Genomic DNA, 21,445 nt, shown 5'->3' with positions numbered 1-21,445 from the left:
ACCGTAATAGGAACGTGTCAGGATCGGAAAGCTAGTATGTTCACTAGAGTGTAGGAATCAAATATGTATTAAAGACATTTGTTGACGCTGCATGCCACGTGATGGTGACGGAACAATTTACTGGAGTCTCATACTCTTTATATAGGTACAAAGATTTTTTTTTGCTTGACGTGTCTGCCTGACGTGTGCCTGTTACGGTCATATGATGATTCGTAGTAGTGGGTAGCGTCCTATAAGCGTCTGTGGATGCGCTAAATTATATCTAGGCACGATCGACTCAATCGCTTTGCCTGCAAGCGACCCATTATAGCGAGCTCATGAATTGCTCAGTCAAGATGTCAACTATATTGCTTGCTCTAGGAAGATTGCTACGATGCCTTGTGGTTCTACGTATTGCTCATTTACACATCAGTTGTCGATTGTGGACAGAGTGATGTGTTTGTTATTCATAATTCCAATGCATGAACAAATCAATTTACTTGCAACAATTAATAAATTCAAAATGCGACCGACCGCATAGGCCAATGTTTCATAAGCAACTTAAAATAATTTCAGGCTAGAATGAAGTTTAATATAAGTAAAAAATTACAGCGCCAAAAACTGTAGGCATTTTAAAGGATGTGCAAGCTTTACTTTATTGAGAAATCGGCCATCGCGGTCATGTACAACTTTCTAATTTTTTGCCGTTGACCTAAACACATTTTAGGGAAAATTAAAAATTCAAGGTTTATTTGCAATTCGATAGGTATACCACTCAACTTCAATTAGAGATAATTTTCAATGTTATTTAGGTACTACACTAACATAAGACGGTGTTGTTCTGTTATAAGTGGTTCGATTCGAAAATATTTGCATTTTATTTGTGTTATTTTATATATATATTTTTTATATCATTATTATAACTCTTTTTTCGTCACTGGTTGGTAGGTATCAAAATAATGCTAGGCATGACGCGTGGTAATATTATTTTATATTTGTTTTGTTTAAATTAAGATTCTGAAATTTCATATTGGAAATTTAAAGATTTATATTTAATTCATTTGAAGTCTCTCATAGATCCAGTAAGCATGAATTGATATACTATAGTTTCTCTTATATAGAGGTACTAATAATATAAGTATCCATACGAGATTTGTGTACTAAAACATGTAAAACATCCGTTCTAGAAACCTTTACAATCATAAAGTACTATAGTACCAGTATTGTGCCAATGTAGGTCATACAAAGATATACTAATAATTATCATACAAGCATTTAAACATAATTAGCGGGTTATTGTGTCGCGATTATGTGCAACCTTCAAAGGCCTCGGGCCCGATAAAAGTTGTGCCAATTTTCATGCCATTCGTTGTACTTTGACAGGTGACAATAAAAGGAGTATTTGTGTTGCAAGCGCAAAAAAAGGGAGAGCATTTTATAGGCTGCCGATCCTGTAAAATGAAATTGTGATAGGTCTGGAAATATCGGCTTGCAAAAATGAATTGTTATCAAAATCTATATTGGTGGAAAATTTCTAGTCATATCAACTACTTACATAATATTTTTCAGTAGTATATTCCTATATTAGTAAAACATAATGGATTGTGTAAATAATGGTAAATATAATGTTTCATATTAGGAAAATATACACACTACTTATATAGTTCATTAGAAGCTAAGCTATACGAAAGTCATGTTTAACCTAGTTTTAATTAAATTTAATTAAAATGCAAATGGGACCAAGCTAGACCTCGCTAATTGTAGATTTGCAAAGAATAATTCAGGAAAATCACATTTTTACTTAAATTTTTACACTCAAGTGAGGATTCTCGCAAGCTTCGTAACACATTATAATTTATACCTACTTTATTATATTTTTCAAGTTATTCCTTTTCAAGTTATTCCTTGCCTATAATTTATATAATATATATATATCATCACATGGATATTGAGTATTTCTTATGGGTCCTTCTTTAATTTCGTATAATTTGTATATGTGTAGGTATATATATGAATGTATATATGTATGTATATATATATATATATATGTATTTATGTAATAAGTTATTATATTATGTATATAAGTTATTATATATTTATTTATATATTTATTATTTACGTAATAATTATTTATAGATTTTGTTTAATTTTAAGCAAAATGTACCCAATTGTTATTGCACCTTCACCATAAAATTATGTTATCCTTATGGTTTTGCGGGTTGTCTGGCAGAAATCGCTTACAGCGATAAGACCGCCCTCTGTACATGTTTTAACTTTTATCGCTCTTCTGTTGTAATCCTGTATGTGTGTGCAATAAAGAATTTTTCATTCATTCATTCATTCATTTTTTTTTATATTTTTTCTACTCGCCTGATGGTGATTGGTGATGATAATAAAGATGAACGTGACGATTATAGCAGTTACGAGACACGATTAATTAGATAAAACTATTCCATTCAAAAGGGATAGTCGTTTGAACCATATAACATTTGATCACTGTGAATTTGATATTTGATATGCTTGTTGAATGCAATAGCCCAATAATTATGATTTGTATCAATTGAACGTGCAGAAAATGTATACAAACTTTCAACTATGAATATATGATTCATTGTTTGCGTTCATTCTACGGTGCGATTACCGAGTATCAATAGGTCCCTAGATTTGGAATTTCAATTCAAACATTCAAATTGAAATGTTTCTAGAATGAATTTTTATGTATTGTTGTTTTATTGCACGCCTCATAAGCGAAGCGTTGAGGTGGGTACTACTGTCACTTCGCGCAAAACATCTGATTTTTCAAACTTAAAATGTCTTTATGTATCATACATTGCACTTGTAAGATAATACATACACACACATATTAAGAAAAAGCACTATTTTTAACGTTCATGATATTTTTGATGTCATTTTTGTTATTTAAACTAGTTAAAAAACAGTTTAAAAAAGTTCTGTCTTGGACGTCCGTGTGTCTGTATGTGCGGATCCTTTTTCTTGTTAACACGATAGCGACCGAAATACTTTACTAATCGAGTCTTTTTTTTTTCTCTTACGCTTGAGTATGCTCAGGAATAGAACCCTTTCATTTTTCAGGGTCTGATTCGATGTGGTTTAATTGTTATTAAATAAACAAAAATAATAATTAATAAATATTTATTAAAAAAAATTATGAGGCGTGCACTTTTGGATTTTCCAAATTATTTATTACAAAATACTCGGCGAATTACATCCATCATTGTTAGCGCTTTCCTTGACACTTTTATATGAGAACGTTATAATAGATAATACATATATGTACCTACAATTATTTAATAGTATAATATATGCGTAGCGCTCGTCGGTCGGTGCGGGCGCCACATCACTCAGTATTTTGTAATACTGCTAAAATCGTGGTAACCAGGCCAAGGCTCCACTTATTTACATGTATGTGAGAAATACAGTTTACATTGTGTATATTACACTAATATTCACTATATTTCTGCATCCAATACAAACTATCAATGATGCTAGTGTATTTAGTACCTATTATTCTTGTAATTAATATTTTCGGTCTGCATGTGTGGGCATTAGGTATATACGAGAAGATAGCTAACAATTGTTTCGTAACGTTTTGATGTGCGTTGCAAAATTGTTCTTTGAATAACTTTATACAGTTGCCTAGTATAAGCAGTGTGGGGTGTCGTCCTCGGAATTAATAAACCGAAAACCTCGGTTAATATTCGATTTTCGTTTTTCTCTGTTTTCTTTGTTCTCAATTGGAAACAATACACTGTTTTTTTTTCAATGCCTATAAGTAAATTAGAAATTTTCCATCAACAAAAATTATTTGAGTAGGTACTTACTTACTACTTACTATTATTGATATATAATTCAGCTTTAGATATCTACCTGTTTCGATAATTGGATTGAAAAGTGAAAACAGATAGGTATGATTAATGAATCTAAAATTATATCCCTAAATCTGCAAAACAATCAAATAAGAACAATTTTAAAATGTACCTTTCAAGCAAATACATATTACTATAGCATTATAAAAATAGATGATTACATATCGATATAAATATACTATATTAATGAGCTGTTACTAATTGTTGGTAGTTGAACGGAGTGTTCGATTCATCGAGTGTGTGGGTGTGTACATTACGCGTCTCGTATGATGTGTATCGAGCGTTTCGTATCCATACGCGTCGTGCGTTAGTGTGCATGCGCCCGCGTCGCTCGCGAGTCACCTCGAGGATTGATAAAAAAGTGGGTCAACGCCTAATTATGCTTAATGTAGTACTAAGTTATGCGTGCATGCTGCTACACGATTGCGTTCGTCGCTTATTTTTGTGGTTTATGATAGGTAGGTACTAGGTATGTACTCACATGTCGATCGGGAATGAAAAATTCATAACGCAACGGTGTTTCACAAATCGTTTCGTATGCGCTTACCTACGCTAGGTTATAAGAACAATGTTGTTCTTTTGATGCTGTTACTTTGAATTTACACATGTTGTAGTTTCTGTATAATATTTACAAGTAAAATAACAACATATTTTGGCTCTTGCAACAAAACGAAATATCATGTTATTCTATGTCGTGGTTACTAGGTAAGGCGCGGGTCAAACACAAGCGGCGCGGGCGCGGGCGTGCCATAAGCGCACCTCTTGAATCTGTTTTGCACCTCGTCCTTCTTATACATTTTGTATGAAAGAATTTTGGAAAGGCGTCGAGACGGCACGCCACGGTTGCGCCGCCTTTCCAAAGTAATTTCATACAAAATGCCAATAGCGCACCCGATGCACGCCGACAGTGCGCCCGATGCGCGCCCGATGCGCGCCGCGCCGCTTGTATATGTCCCGCGCCTTACGTTGCGATGTTGAATTTTGTTGAACTGTCAAATGTTGCCTATTAAAATGGCTCTACAATAAAGAATTACGGAGCAAAAGAAGTCAAATTTACGGAATAAGTTGAATATGTTTGTATAAAAAATTACCTATAATGGAATTCCTTACTTTACGAAAAATGGTGTGTATTTCTTTATGATTAATAGTTATTGAACACAATTCAAAATTCTTTATTTTTCAGTAATAGGCCAGCCTTGTTAGATACCTACTTATGGGAAATCATGCATCGACGTCGTTACAATCTGAAATTCTACGAAAACTAAAGAGCGATAGACATACCTACTTTACGTGTACGTCTTTCAATCCATTAAAGCAATTAAAAAAAAATATTGACTGATCACAGAAACCATAAAATAAACAAGAAATTAAATCAAAAATATTACATGTAGGTCGTAGGTACAAAACAGAATCTGAATTGATATTTTGACACTTATGCGGTATCTCGCAGTCGCCATGACCGACATATTACGGAGACTTATGTGTCGGCGATGTGACCGACTGCAGTCTTGTACAAGAATATAATTATTGTATCTACAGTCTACTGTATTGTTATTGAAAAAATGCCGTCACGGGACGCCTGGCAGATGTGAAGCATCGACATTATTTTGTGCGACGAATTTAGTGAAAACACTACTGCATATAATTACTAATCTTCTATACTAATATTATAAAGAGGAAAGGTTTGTAATTATGTATGTATGGTTTTCACGCATAAACTACTGGACCGATTTCAAAAATTCTTTCACCATTAGAAAGCTGCATCTTTACTGAGCAACATAGGCTATATTGCATTTTCAAAAAAATTAGAGATCCTTACCAAAAATGCAATAATGTAACCCAAGGTGTAAAAAATTCCTCAATAAACTTCTGTCATCGCGTGCGCTGCGCAATCTATTGAAGATAGAACAAAAATAATTTGGAAAATCCAAAAGTGCACGCCTCATAATTTTTTTTTAATAAATATTTATTAATTATTATTTTTGTTTATTTAATAACAATTAAACCACATCGAATCAGACCCTGAAAAATGAAAGGGTTCTATTCCTGAGCATACTCAAGCGTAAGAGAAAAAAAAAGACTCGATTAGTAAAGTATTTCGGTCGCTATCGTGTTAACAAGAAAAAGGATCCGCACATACAGACACACGGACGTCCAAGACAGAACTTTTTTAAACTGTTTTTTAACTAGTTTAAATAACAAAAATGACATCAAAAATATCATGAACGTTAAAAATAGTGTTTTTTCTTAATATGTGTGTGTATGTATTATCTTACAAGTGCAATGTATGATACATAAAGACATTTTAAGTTTGAAAAATCAGATGTTTTGCGCGAAGTGACAGTAGTACCCACCTCAACGCTTCGCTTATGAGGCGTGCAAAATGTTCTACGGTATTATAGAATGGATCAATATCTACAAGAAAGTCCGCGATACCATATGTCCATCTTCAGTAGTTATGTTACTTCAACAACTTTTTTACGTTTTCAAAGTAAACGGACGGGGTAAAGGTGATTTTCATGTGATTAAAAATTAAACCTATAGTCCGACCTATAGTAGACTTTTCACTGTCACGATATAACTATATCTACCTATGCGGGTGAAACCGCAGGGCATTGCTAGTATACTATATTATATGTACCATCATATAACGTGGCGACTGGCGACGCGTCGCCACGCCAGAAATCGGTTTTACGTGCGCCTATAGATGTCATCAAAAAGTACTGTATTGCTTGCCTTTCCTTATCTCGATATGGACAAAGATGAACTGATCACTGAGGGCTTGTAGAAAGATATTAATGCTTCCCTTATACATATATAAAGCAATACACCGGGTGAAAAATTATTCGAGCGATTTAGAGCGAATTCTAATTTCGTTCTGCAAAGGCTTGGTTTTGCGTTATATGCTAATCTAAAATCTTGTTAAAGTTTTAGGAACAGAGTTTTTTACCGTCGGTTGTACCTGCATGTTTGCAGTATAGACGATTCATACATATTCATATTTTTTTCTTTGTGGTTTGGGTATCTATCACTTTTGTATCACTATGCAAATTTGTCGAATAGTGCTATGTATACCTAGTTATACAATAGCGACCTGCGACACGTTAAATGGAACGAATGTTGGAGATTTTATAGTGACAAGAACAATTTACGACCACAGGGAAATCCTAGTAGATTACATTAAAATAACACATAATATTATGTTTAATCCTATTAGAGAAAAAAATCATATTGGATTTGCGCAATATTAATACATAGGTAGGTATCAGAAACAAATAAGTAGTAGTAGGCATACTATAAAATAGTGGACGATAAAATTAAAAGTAGGTATGTAGAGAACAAACTCTCGGCTCAATGGTTATGAAATAATTTAACTAACAAGAAAGATTCTTTATACTGAAAATGTCCAATAAGAGACGACCTCCGAATAACAATGCGGAATAAAATCCAATAAACAACTTTCTAGAGGTAAATTTCACAAAAATAGAATACCGTACAACATTGGCCAGAAAACATTTTTCATTTCAACTCGGAAATTACATTTTTCGATTGTACCGCGAAGTTCCGCGAGTCAAAGAGGTTTAACATGATCGACATAAAGAGTAGAGCACTATGCGTACAAAGCCGGGTAGTCGGTAAACAAGTGCAAATAAAAGTAAAGTAAAACATAAAAAAGTGTACGAGGAGACAGTTGTTCCGTGAACCGCCTGTTGACCTTGAGGTTTCCAGAATGTACGCTCACGGCGAAATACTTGCTTCACTGATCGTTCACTATCACAATAATATATTATAATACACTAACATAGCAATTATGCGCAAATGTGACTCGCTAAAGGGCCTCGCCAAATGCTTTTGTGATTAGATCGTCGAATTCGAATCACTTAAATGTTACAAAATATATAAAAAAAATATGTACCTACGTAAAAAGTTTTTTTTTGTTTGAAAATGTGAAATCATAGCGCGTTTATTGTTCAATAACATTATTCAAAATTTTCTTTGTTCAACAAAAATTGGGTCACAAAAGTGGAGTGTTGTATGCATAATTTTGAAAGCCCACGTATATATTACCAATCCGAATAAGAGCAAGGATTTTGAAACATCTTAATTCGAGCTGTTTCGAAAACATGGAATATTTTTGTATCGTTGGGTTAGGTTAGGTTTACGCTCTTATTTTTTGTAAAACTGTACTGAATTTATTTTACTTGTAAGTTTATTTTAAAGCGGTCCGCCCCGGCTTTGCCCGTGGTACATTTTTCGCAATAAAAGGTATGTCTATGTTCTTTCTCAGGGTCTAAAGATTATCTGTGCCAAATTTCATCAAAATCGGTCCAGTAGTTTCGGCTCGCGCTCAAGTTGGCTCGCGCGGTACGCGTACCCTGAGTGAACGCGTAGCTGCAGGTATGAACTAGGCGTTCCGGATACGCGTAAACTGGGAACGCGTACCAGGCTACGCGCAATCCGTACGCAGCTTTAGAAATTCTTTAAATAAATGGATTGTTGTCTTAAATAACATAATAGATCAAAAAGTACAACTAAATCATAAATTTTAAAAATATATTTAAATTTTAAAATTTGGGTTAAACTAAATTAATGGTTCAAAAATAATGACTGCTGACTTTTTTCTGTTGTGTTGCGTAGGAATATGGAATGTAACCTTTATATGTATATGAATTATAATGTAATAGGTATGCACTTATCATGAGCAATATAATCAAATAAATTTGCATAGATTAACCCATTTAGATACCGTATTCGTTCTTATAAATTAATCATTTTTCGTGACACATTAATCAGTGTTTATTTTTATAAAAAAAATAGATATAAATACGTTTTAGGAACAAAGAAAACGGGCTATGATAGTGACTTATGTTTCAAATTTCAATCGATCCCTATAGGTAGGTTTTCATTGGTGAAAAATATCCGTTTTCTTATGGAAAGTAGGAATCTTATATGAAACAAATCTAAATCCATCTATAAATTATAAACTAACTTTATTAGACATGTTACTCAGACGAATATTAAAAGACCATATCTTAGTAGAATGGCAGTAGGTAATCCGTATACAATGTGTACAAATGAGACGTTTCCAGGATGCTGCGCTTCTGTGTTCTGGATATAACCGCATGTATTCTCTATTAAATCTAGATTTCAATGCTGTTAAGACCTCTCAATCAAATTAGAATCAAAGGAGGTACTGTTCCTTTGTAGTTATGTTTTGATATGCTCTATAGTTCAGACTTCAGGATCCATCGCCCATTTTTGCACTAGATTACTATCAAGCTAATTTTCCGTGAGTAGCTTTATTTTGATGAGACGACCAATAATTTCCTATACGAAACTCTCGATTGCGGTAGCTAACAGAGGTAACAAGGATAATTTTTTTTATTTGATGGTTCTCAAACATTTATTACGCAATTTGTAGGACAATATGTCTGTTGAATTATATAAATATAAACTAAGTGAAAACAAAAAAATCAGCTGGTTAATAATCATTTATGATGACCTCGTATCGATACACATTGGAAAGAGGGGACTCTTTGATCAAACTATACATTTTGTAGGACAAATATTTTTTCGAATAATTTAGATAATTATCTTGAGATTGAACAAAAAAAAATTCAGTTAGTAATAAATATTTGAAAACCATCAAATCAGAAAATTGTATCCTTGTTACCTCTGTTAGCTACCACAATAGAGAGTTTCGTATAGGAAATTATTGGTCGTCTCATCAAAATAAAGCTACTCACGGAAAATTAGCTTGATAGTAATCACTTGCCAAAATGGGCGATGGATCCTGAACTACTACACTATGGTCAGAAAATGTTATTGACTGATGAGTCGAAGTTGCCAGCAATATTCAATTATGGAAATTATATTAGTCCTTAGATTCCATTATTTAATTTTCATCTTTGTTCTTAATTTATTTAGCTATTATAATCTTTTTCTTCATATGTAGAGTGATTTGGTTCTAAATTCTGCACAGACTCTTACGAACTCTACATTTGTTATCCATACTTCACTACATAGTATAAAACAAAGTCGCTTTCCCTGTCCCTATGTCCCTATGTCCCTATGTCCCTTTGTACGCTTAAATCTTTGAAACTACGCAACGGATTTTGATGCGGTTTTTTTTAATAGATAGAGTGATTCAAGAGGAAGGTTTATATGTATAATAATATCCATTAAATAGTGGAGAAGTACTGTTATTTTTGAGGTTTCTAATGTGATGTCGTAAAAAATTACATTATTTCCGCTTACATTGCAAACGCAGGCTGAACCCTACAAGTTTTATCAAAATAATGTACTAAGTATTATACACATTGAAAAGGTCTACAGAAAAGTCCGCGATGGTATATGTCTATCTCTTATGGATAACCCACAATAACTTTTTTTGTCATTTACTTTTTACGACAAATAATGGCTAATTTTCGAAGCGATTTTAACCAATACAGCATTAATCCTTAACCAATTAAATACCTTGAATACGTTGTTCATTTAATATAGATCTACATATATGGCCCTTTACACCGTATGATTTAAGTGAATATTTTCGAAGATATTACAGATTTAAAAATTGCGGGACGTAGCGTTTGCGGCGGTACCGGCCGGCCGCCCGGCTATATATTATACTAGCTGTTGCCCGCAGCTTCGCTAGCGTGGAAAAGATAAATTTTCATGATAAAAGTTTTCATCCCCTATTTTAGGTACCCCTTTAGGGGATGAATTTTCTAAAAATCCTTTCTTAGTGGACGCCTACGTTATGTCATCTACCTGCATGCCAAATTTCAGCCCGATACGTCCAGTGGTTTGGGCTGTGCGTTGATAGATCACTATATCAGTCACCTTTGAGTTTTATATATAATATATATATATGTAATATATAGATACCCGTGCGAAGCCGGAGCGGGCCGCTATGTTTTTTATACAACGTTCACAGTTTTTCTGTAGTGTATTAATATCAGCAATGCACCCGTGCGAAGCCGGGGCGGGTCGCTAGTAATAATATTATAAATGCGAAAGTAACTCTGTCTGTCTGTTACTCAATCACGCCTAAACCACTGAACCAATTTACATGAAATTTGGTAGGGATATATTTTGATACCCGAGAAAGGACATAGGCTACTTTTTATCCCGGGAAAATGACCCAATCCCGGAAATCCCACGGGAACGGGAACTATGCGGGTTTTTCTTTGACAGCGCGGGCGAAGCCGCGGGCGGAAACCTAGTTTATGATATATGTATATAAAATATATTGTATGATTAACTTCTAATCTAATTCAACCACATGAGCCAAAGTAAAGAAAAATCATAGAAAAGCCAAACCTACTTGCGGAATTAGTACGCGAAAATAATTTAAATTTTTTAATTTACTTTTTAGTTTTGATACGTGTAAGTGCGAATGAAATGCTAATATACATCTATTCATTTCCACACTACAATCTAATATACTCAGTAGGAACTATGATAAACGCGACACTGTTGTGTTCTTTATTTATTCAGACTCAGTATGTGTAAAGATTGCTAGAGCTAACGACCCACTTTTCAAGCGTGGATTGTGTTAGGAACTGATAAATAGAAATCACTCATTCGAATTGCAGTTACCGTTTCTATTTAAATTGGAATCTACATATTGCATGTGTGGGGAAATTTATGACTTTGGTCGTAATCTGAACTTTGTCGTCTATCAATTCGGTCACAAAGTTGCCGCACGTTTTGGAATGCGCCTTAATACCTAATGCTAAGATACTAAAGTTGCAGAACCTATATCGGACATAGGTTTTTTTAATATACCTAGTTAAAAGCGTATAAAACAAACAGGCAAGCAATGCTCTGGATAAGTGGCAGGTTATTCTATGTTTTCACGCTTCGAAAGGCAGGAAAATGGATAAAGATCCTTTTCAAACGTATAGGATAGTAGAAACTCCACGATAGTTATTCCACCTGAGTACTCAACACTAATAATGTTAAGTATGGTTAATTCGGAGTAGGTACATATCGCTAGGATATCACCTCAATTGTCTTGACATAATAATAAAATTTATATACAATTAAGGGCCGATTTTTCAATGCTTGGATAAAACTTATCCGTCCAATAAAGTATTACACGATAATATTAAAATGTCACGTAAACTGTCAAATACGAGCAATTAGAATATGTTTTAAAAATGGTAGTTTTATACATTATTCGACGAATAAGTTTTATCCAAGCATTGAAAAATCGGCCCTAAAAGTTTATGCGATGCCGTTCTTGTATTGTGTACTGACAACGCCTTTTAAATAGTAAAATCATAATTATAAACAGCAGCGACTCTCTTTTATTGCCTTATTCAACAAAATTAACAGGATAAGCATAACATTGACGGCTTACAAAGTGTAATAAAAATGCGTAGTAGGTAGTATTTGTATACATCTCAAAGGGACAATGGAGTCCAACGGTGCTTTACAGTGTAGCAATTAAGCGACTAAATAAACATTTATTTTTGTTTACAGCTCTACCTGCTTTATATGAAATGCCGATGTATATTTCTCTTGATTTCCATGTCCAATATATTTTTAATACGTGAACTTTAGAACACTTTTTAAAGAACATTTCGTGGATAGAGGAGGAGTAGAAATTTGGCACACTTATTTAGGAAGATGGTAATATTTAATATTTATTAAAATAAAAATACACTGCGCTTAGGTATACCTACTCTTTTGTTATGCTCCGAATTCGAACATTGGACGTCCTCTAGGTTTTTTAAATGTATTAACATTTCACGTACCTATTGCAACTAAAAATAGTAAATAGTCGTGACAAGCGCATATCAATTCGCATTGTTGGTGACACCGACGCGGACGTTACATGTCTATCCCGCTTCGCTTAACTCAATTTTGCGAAAACCTTGTGTGCTGTCCACACCATGAGAGTCCATTAAATTTTCACTGTAAAATCTATAGGTATACTTAGTAATATACAGCTGAAGGATTTGTTTTAACGCGCTGATCTCAAGAAGTCCTGAACTGTTTCTAAAAATAAGTTCACCTTTGGATGTGTATTTTCTATATTTAAATGTACAATGATATTTAATTCATGTTTTAAATCGTGTGATAAAAATTTACACACATTAAATGGGTGAATAAATTTTAGAAATTCTTACAGGTGGCTCATGTTTTTCAAAGACAAAACAGACGGGTAGGTTGCTACTAACTAAAAAAGATTAAAAAATTTTGGATTAAAAAAGTCATATATTATGCATTGAGTCGAGTTTTTATTGATTTAAGCTGTTGTGTTATATTGCAGCTATTACAACTTACTACGCTATAGAAAATGAGTCTCACTTAAAGAAATGAGTTGCTTATTACTTTTATTTTATAACGAGTCATTTTTTTTACCTTGCAATGAATGCAGATTTTATTTTTGTGATTAGAGATACGTAGTTAGGCTAGACAATAACATTTTACCGCGACGAAAATACGAAATATTTAACTCAAGTGGGATTTTTCTATGACCACACGGGCGGATAGCTAACTGCTAATATGATATGAATGGACTAAGAAAGCACAATTACATTTGACATATGATTTGTGAGTAATACCAGAAACAGAATTCATAAAAGAATTAGCTCATGCATGTCCGGATAGGCCATAGGTACGCGATGACGTAACTCGGAACAGACTAATCGCTGTGTCTACCGCAAACTACAAAGGGAATTAAATGGGAATTATAAATATGTTTTTATTCATTATAAATGGCTTCCCTATCGTCGATAATACACGAAGGTCTCAACGTCATACATCCTATCTAGGTCAGGTTTGGGGTGGATTTAGGGCGCGGGGGGAACGGGGTCAGATGATCCTTTTTAATGGAGCAATATTGGATCGAGATCATCGATGGAGAATATAGGTTAATTAGCGCGGTGGTTGCGTGGTTAACCGTATTACGTATCCATTAAATTATGCAATGGATTTAATTATAATTTATACTCTTAAGTGAATAATACCCTTAAGTGAAGAGAGCTTTCAGGCATTTTTAATTTTATTGAATGCGGTTAGAAGATTACTTTTTAATATTTAATTACTATAAAGTAACAAGATGTAAATCTATGGAGAAGGGTGGAATGAAATTGGTTAAGAGTTCATGACCTAGATTTTTTTAATTTGTACAATAAAGCGGTAGAAGTTTATAAATAAGTTTCATAATTATTTGCAAAAAATATGATTGAGAACAAAGCGACTGGTCATGAAAGGCTGTCATAAAATATAATTATTAAAAATGAATTGAGCCGTACTTATAAACTATTAACAAGCACTCCAGCATTTATGAGTTAACCTAATTTACCAAGCGGACCGTGGCACGAAGTCACGTAGTCAGTTTTATTTAGCTATGTTATTATCCATAAAGATCCAAACTTATTAGACCGGGAGATACTGACACAAAATTTCGAGTCATTTGTAACAGGATGGCGGTTCTACAGGGTTCTTAGTACGCAATGACAAAAAGAAAAATGATGGTGTGAACGCTGGTACCGGCGGCTTAGTCGCGTGGGCGTTAATCGAACTCGTCGGAAAATAGCGAAAGTCAAACGATTTGTAACAGTATGGCACTTATTTTTCCTGTAAGTTTGAGGATCAACGAATATAAATACAAAATTTCAAAGATCTAGGTGTTGGAAATCTTCACTTATATAAATTAATAATAAATTTATTTTTCAAGTATGACAGCACTTTTTCCCCCTACTAGAAGTATGGCAAATATAATAATGGTCACATTTTATCAAATACTCTCCAAAAAGCCAAATGCAATACTGGTACAAAAAGATAGGCGAAATAAAAAAAATTTGCAGATTTTCGGCGGTATGGCGACCATTTGGAATCGTCCGAAAAGTATGGCATGGCGATTTTCGTAAATGGCTGCACGACGATGGTTACCTGTGCAAAAGTTAGCTTGGTACAAATGGTTGAATAATTGTTTTTTTTAAATCAACACATTCGCGTCGGTATGGCGGGCTGTAAGTCACACCGGAAAAGTATGGCATGACACTACCGCCTACTTCTTTTTTATGGGCTATCGGTAAATTCTAAAATTGTTGTGTTACAAATCGTTTGACTTTCGCTATTTTTCCGACGAGTTCGACTAACGCCCACGCGACTAACCCACCGGTACCAGCGTTCACACCATCATTTTTCTTTTTGTCATTGCGTACTAAGACCCCTGTAGAACCGCCATCCTGTTACAAATGACTCGAAATTTTGTGTCAGTATCTCCCGGTCTATATACGAAAATTCGTATTTAATTGACTTGCGTCTATATGAAGTTTCAATAGATAAAGAAAATCTTGTAAGTCTCGATGTTTGTAAAAAATAGCCAAACAAGTTCTTAACTACCTGAATGGAAGATTTTGGAAAAGCTTTTCATGAATATTTTTTGTTTCTTTTGGACTGAATGTTTGCGACCTTATTCCTCAAAATTGGTTTCATAGCTAATTAATTTTGATTTAGTTTATAATTCTATAGCAAATTGACATCCAAAGTATTACACACTTGACTTCCCCTAGACCACATGGTTCGCGTTTGAACAAAAACTCTACGTTTTGCGCATTCATGCTTTATTAATTCTAGTTCTATCGCAGCTTTATCAAGTTAAAGACAATAAAAGCGTGGCATTGATGTAACAAGCTAGTATAACATTAAATAAACGGGTAGCTTCATCCCCGAGGACGGGATCACAAGGTCTCGATTCCCTGCCGCCTGCAGTCGCATCACGTTACTGATTACATTCCTAGCCTTCTCCTTGGAATTGTGAAACCTTATTGCTTTAACTTCGTACAACCATTCTTGTATTTATTATACTTTAAAAGTTACTTTATATAAATTAATTTAATTGGTTTCAGTCGGTCGCGTTGAGAAATTTGCCCTTTTAATGAGTCGATTCTATTGGCTTCCTACTAACTTAAATAACGAAGAAAATGTTCGCCCTTTTTTTACCTAATTGTTTTTCTTTGGCTTAATTAAAATGAAACCGTAACTCTTGTAAATATTTTATGAAAATATACAAAGAAAAAACTTTGATATCTCGTAATTATCCATTCAACATCAAATAAACAAATGTAATCAAATCGAAGTTGACTGCCTATTCAACTCTAACTTTATTTCAAACTTCTTGTGTAATGTTTCAAGTTAGTTCATATTGTGTTTGGCATTAATTTCTTCATGGTTAATTAAGTACATGAATACGGCAAAAAAATAGAAGTTAATTATGAACATTGAATAAAATAATGTAACGAGTTATAACAGCCGAATAATGCATCTGCGTCAACTAAGGTCAATTTCAATTGTTTTGAATCTTTTGTTTCGCTCGGTACATGATTAATCTGTTAAGAAACGCCTTTTGAGGACAAGTGAAATCGTCGTATCTCGGAATCAGGTCGGCTGTTTCTTTGCAACTATCGAGTTGGGCAACACTACTTTGTTATTCCAAGCATCTCTATACTGGGGCAGATTATGCTCCTTTGTGTCAAAGTAGGTGGTGTCGGATAGTAACTGAATTTTGATTTGCTCGCTCGTCTATCGGCGTTTTGCAATATTTTTCAGTTGTCATGTGGTTTATATTTATTCAGTTATACAATGGTCGCCCTCTTTGCATTAATTTTTCTAAAGCCCTTACAGTTTAGCTTCAGAATATCGAATTAATATAACAATAAATAATAATAACATTAAAATAACACCTTCCGGTGTTTTAATTTGTAATACCTCGCCTAAAGTGGATCAGCATATAGAATTATAGATGTTTAGAAATGTGATCCGATACTCTGAGCAAGTGCACACCTGTTTAAATGATGAGTGATCAAGTGTACTATATCTAAACGAAATAATCACGATTAAATACCTACATATTAAGCTTTATATATTACTAGCGGTCCGCCCCGGCTTCGCCCGTGGTACATATGAAAAATAGATGTTGGCCGATTCTCAGACTTACCCGATATGCACAGAAAATTTCATGAGAATCGGTCCACCCGTTTCGGAGGAGTATGCAGACTAACATTGTGACACGAGAATTTTATATATATAAGATTTAAATATTTTTTTTTATTTTTTTTATTTAAATTGTCACTGATATCTTCGTATCCGTGTGGTTGTAAATTAAAGACAAAGGCTGCTGAAAAACAGTTCTTACTATCTTACGAGCCTGGGTCACTTCGATTTATAAAATTATGATGTGAAAATAAATTATTTATTTATTCATATTGAATACAAAATCTATGTAGCACATAGGGCACTAATCCTTCTTAGTTCCCATGGACCATTTTCATGTGTCTACAATAATAAATCGAGCTCGTTTCAGACCTAATTACCAGGCGCATAATTGGTTTTCATTTTAAATAAGAACTTACCTTGACATTTTTCTTTAATAACTAAGCAAACGGGGTCTGTGTGTTCGAGTTTAATAAAACGTAGGTTGGGGAACTAATGGGTTAGCGCCGCTGACCTACTGACCCCGTGCACTTGGCTCAAATATTCAGTACCCTCACGCACCCCTCTTCACGCAGGTATTAGACATTTTTATCGATTGTCGTGACCTCTTTTGTGCCACGAAACTAATTAACATCGAGTCCTTACTTCCGAATAATTACGTGAGCACATAAAACTCCTTTGAAGAGGGATAAAATGCTCAAATACGTCGTGTGGTATGTTTCAATTTAAAGCATTTTCTTGCAATATAATTTATGGAATATTACCCACGAGTTTCACTTGTAAGAGGGTTCGTAATTTATTTCGAATATGAATAGATGTGTTGGCTGTGATTCGTATTTCATACGTTTGTAAAATCATATTAAAACATGTAGATATAAAGGAAATGGCGTTACATGTCTGACGCCCTGTAAGTTTTTCCCTTGATAAAACCATTTCCCAGTAAGGTAATTTGTAAAGTGTCCATTTAGAAATATAATGTCTCCGAAGGAATGGGTCTTGAATTAGTTATATGACTGACCCCGTTCTACATTCAAGTTACATTTTCTTTACAAATTTAGAGCAGATGTAGGTAACTCTACAGAGACGTTTTACATCAATTTTCCAAACTATGTACATAATACATTTAAGTATTCCGAGTACAGATCGTATAATTTATTTATTACATTGAATTCTAAGTCAAATGCATGAGGCTCGATCTGCCTTTTTGAATATAGAGTTACTACGTATACACACCAAAAAAAATACAAATGTAAATTTACTTAATTTGGGTTATGGAACTTGTATGAAATCATATTGGCATATATTAAAGCAATATTCTCAATGATTTACCGCTGAGTGCCAAGTGATGTGTCGACGTTTAAATTTAAAACAACATCTCACAACGTCTACAATGTACATACGCTCGAGATTAAATGAATAATTAATTTATTAAGCCCGCATGTGCACGTTTCCGTGTTATGTATTTGAAACGAGCGCGATAATACAATCGATGACGGCGCGTCTATTACACAGTTGCGGATTACGATAGTTACATCAGCGCACGTCACCGCAGGCCGCACAGAGAAAGCGTGACGTCACTCGCAGCCGCGCATGCGAAGAAAGCAAAGTTGCGCGTGAGACTCGAACCACTCTTGCTTTCGTAGGAGGTCGCGGCGTCTGCACGATAGCGAAATGACACACTTAGTGTAACCACCGACACTGTCGCTTTTTCATCCGGTATTCAGGTCTTGATTATGAAATCGAAACTTATTGACTCATTACGTCGCCGTGTACGCAATATGTGCTTTCCTCTGTAATGAGGGTGCTTTGTTGTGCGCTCGAGATGATTCTGCACGGCGACTGATATTTTGCACGTTCGCAGCGGTTCCCCAGGGCAATTTGTAAAGATGTGATGTTTTGTCAAAACATTTTATATTTTTATCGAATCACACGACTGCAATTAAACGAAGAACCATTAATCAAGAGATGATTAAGCAAAACGAGCAATAGGTCAATACTTAATCGCTTAGCCTAGAAACGGAACCTGACGTATGAAATAATGTGATATCTCCGACGCAACAAAGTTTGCAAGTTCAGCGTTTCAAATTCAATGAAAGTGAATCGAGAGTAGGTACCTTGTGTATTGTGTACCTTGTGTAGTAAATAGTTAGCGTCGACGCGTCTCTATTCTGTCCACGTGTTGATGTATGTCTGCATGATATGTTTAGTGCATTAGGACAGGCTGGCTCGCGCTACTCGCCACAAGGCTGTCACAGACAGTCACTCGTTCGTGACCCGTTGACTGATTTTAAGCAAATCCAGGTCAAGATCTTTAATTTATTTCGCTTTGATATTGAATGATTCTCGAACTGCAACTATTGTGAAGTTATTTACACGCACAAATGAAAAATAAATTGTAATTTAATGAGCTAAAATTTTTAACAAGCATCGTAGGCAATGGCATTGTTGATTGATTTTTGATGTAGAGTCTCGTTGATTAAAGGATTAAATATCGACTGTAATTATTATACTTATAATATCATTTTATATATCAAATGATTTTTCTAACGTGGGTAGTTAATGAAGTCCAGCAAATTCTGTTATTTGTAAAAATAAATAATAAGTTTTCTGTTTATAATGTTTGCGTCATATTTTGTAGCAAAATATAATTCTACTACACACATGAACACTTTTAAACTGATTTTTTTTTGGTGAAGTTTAAAATGTCTAAAAACTTGTACGTTTTACGAAAGGATGCACTTTAAATAGATAGTTATTGTAAAAATGAGTCACTTAATAATGTTTTAAATAAATATTTTTTTAGTTTGTGTTGCGTTCATTTAGTTGGATCTACGCACACTGACCTTACTCAACTATCTCTTGTATTTATATTTATTGCAAAGAATACATAATATTTATAAAAGGTGTAGACCGTACTAGTTTTGCGCTATTAGGTATTTTAACGTTTAATGTAAATTTGTGGCAAAAAAATATTTTCATACAATCTGAAACTCTTGCGCATAAGCTAAGCTAAGAATCGCAAAGTATGAAGGGTATCGTTTTGTAGTTTAGTAGAAGTTTTAAGATCTGTAAGCGTGTGACCGCTCCGGTGACTACGATGACGCTTCGACATGTTACGTAGAGCGAATGCTCTTTACACAAGCAATGCTGTGCGAACGTAAACATAAGCTCGTTGTTCGCGGCAACCCTGCCCTGCTGCGGCACTGTGCGCAACTGGGTCAGTGGGCCGCCCCCCGCTTCGCTTCTCGCCCGCGCGGTGGCGCAACCGCGCGAACGCGCACTAACATAGACCTGGATCGCGGGAAAGTGGGTCACCGACTCACTTTCACTTATTACATGGGCTCCTAATCGTTTTCCATTGTGCGAGCGGGCGGGGGCTCGCGGGTAGCGGCGGGGCGCGCATGCGGGAGGCGCCGGCACGCGCGCCGATGTCGCCGGCCGGCCGCCAGTCGATCGCGGGACGTCTCTTGAACGGCACGTGTGCCGCCGCGACACCAACACTTGTCGCGATCGTAAAAACGCGCGCCGTCAACAAACTGTAACAACATTTCTCGTTGCGATCGTATGCATAGAGCACGGCGCTTCGCGTCCGAACTTATCTCCACCCGATTCGTTTAGAACAAAATGTGCTGGATTTATGTGCCTCTTTCTATAGTGCTTGAACAGGTGCAGCCCGCCAGCGGCAGATAGTGTTGCGGTCAGACCGCCAGTGAACTCAGTGACTGTGTGAACGTTGTTTCGGTTGAACGCCGTCGTAGGGATTTGTAATAAGCAGCCGCTACGTGCGGCCGAGCATGACGATGGATCAGCAGACAGGCCTCATGTCCCTCAACATGTCCCCATTCGATCTAAGTCCGGGACCAGAAGGTTCGGGTTCGGGCAGCGGACCCTCGGGACCCTCACAGCAATACGTGCCACAGGGCGCCGCATACCAATGCACATCAGACCCGCAGCCTTTTGCCTACGCTAATCTGGATGCTTCATATCTGTTCCCAACAGGTGCCGGAGGAGAACCCGGGGCATACTTACCCACAGCTGGTACTGTGTGTGATCAAACTGACACAAAAGATGTGATCGAAGAACTTTGTCCCGTTTGCGGGGACAAAGTGAGTGGATACCACTATGGGCTGCTCACTTGTGAATCATGCAAAGGGTTCTTCAAGAGGACCGTGCAGAACAAAAAGGTGTACACATGCGTTGCTGAACGCGCGTGTCACATTGATAAAACACAGAGGAAACGATGTCCCTTTTGCCGTTTCCAAAAATGTCTGGACGTCGGAATGAAATTAGAAGGTGAGTTGAATTTTTATTTTTACTTTAGCTCTAGCAGAATTGTCTTCAAATTTAGAAGACAATTGACCTGTCCATACATCATTTCCGTCAGCAGTGCCGGTATCCTTCGCAAGAACTAATGGTATTTATGTCTGATGTCATCAATCACCAATTTGGAGAAGATGTCATGAGACTTAACATGAATAAACAGAAATTGATGACTTATTCGTTGTGTGTCGAGGCAGCTCGTTTGCGACCTTCACCTACTTTTCAACACAGGTTTTGTCACTATCTACTTGAATCTTATCAAGAGTTAGATAAAAATATTCGAAAGCAAGCAAAGGCGTAAA

At 35.4% G+C, this 21,445-nt stretch overlaps 1 protein-coding gene across 6 annotated transcripts in view; it reads left to right on the top strand.

Annotated features, from left to right (window-relative positions):
• ftz-f1 (ftz transcription factor 1) overlaps positions 1-21,445 on the top strand; it is a 79,501-nt gene that overhangs the window by 34,746 nt on the left and 23,310 nt on the right. For 5 of the 6 annotated variants that reach the window (XM_090105181.1, XM_090105173.1, XM_090105165.1 and 2 more), the window contains exon 1: positions 20,247-21,116. In XM_090105181.1, the coding sequence (XP_089961307.1) occupies positions 20,618-21,116 (499 nt within the window). In that variant the 5' untranslated portion in view covers positions 20,247-20,617. Of the gene's footprint in view, positions 1-20,246; positions 21,117-21,445 lie in introns of those variants that run through there. The other variant, XM_090105157.1, reaches the window with a different exon arrangement.

The sequence above is a fragment of the Colias eurytheme genome, chromosome 1 (assembly GCF_061535395.1).
Source record: "Colias eurytheme isolate Ceu_HAF_F1 chromosome 1, ilColEury1 Martin Lab GWU primary, whole genome shotgun sequence".
NCBI lineage: Eukaryota > Metazoa > Arthropoda > Insecta > Lepidoptera > Pieridae > Colias > Colias eurytheme.
The sequence above is the reverse complement of the archived record's forward strand: the minus strand, read 5'-3'. Positions and strand labels throughout refer to the sequence as shown.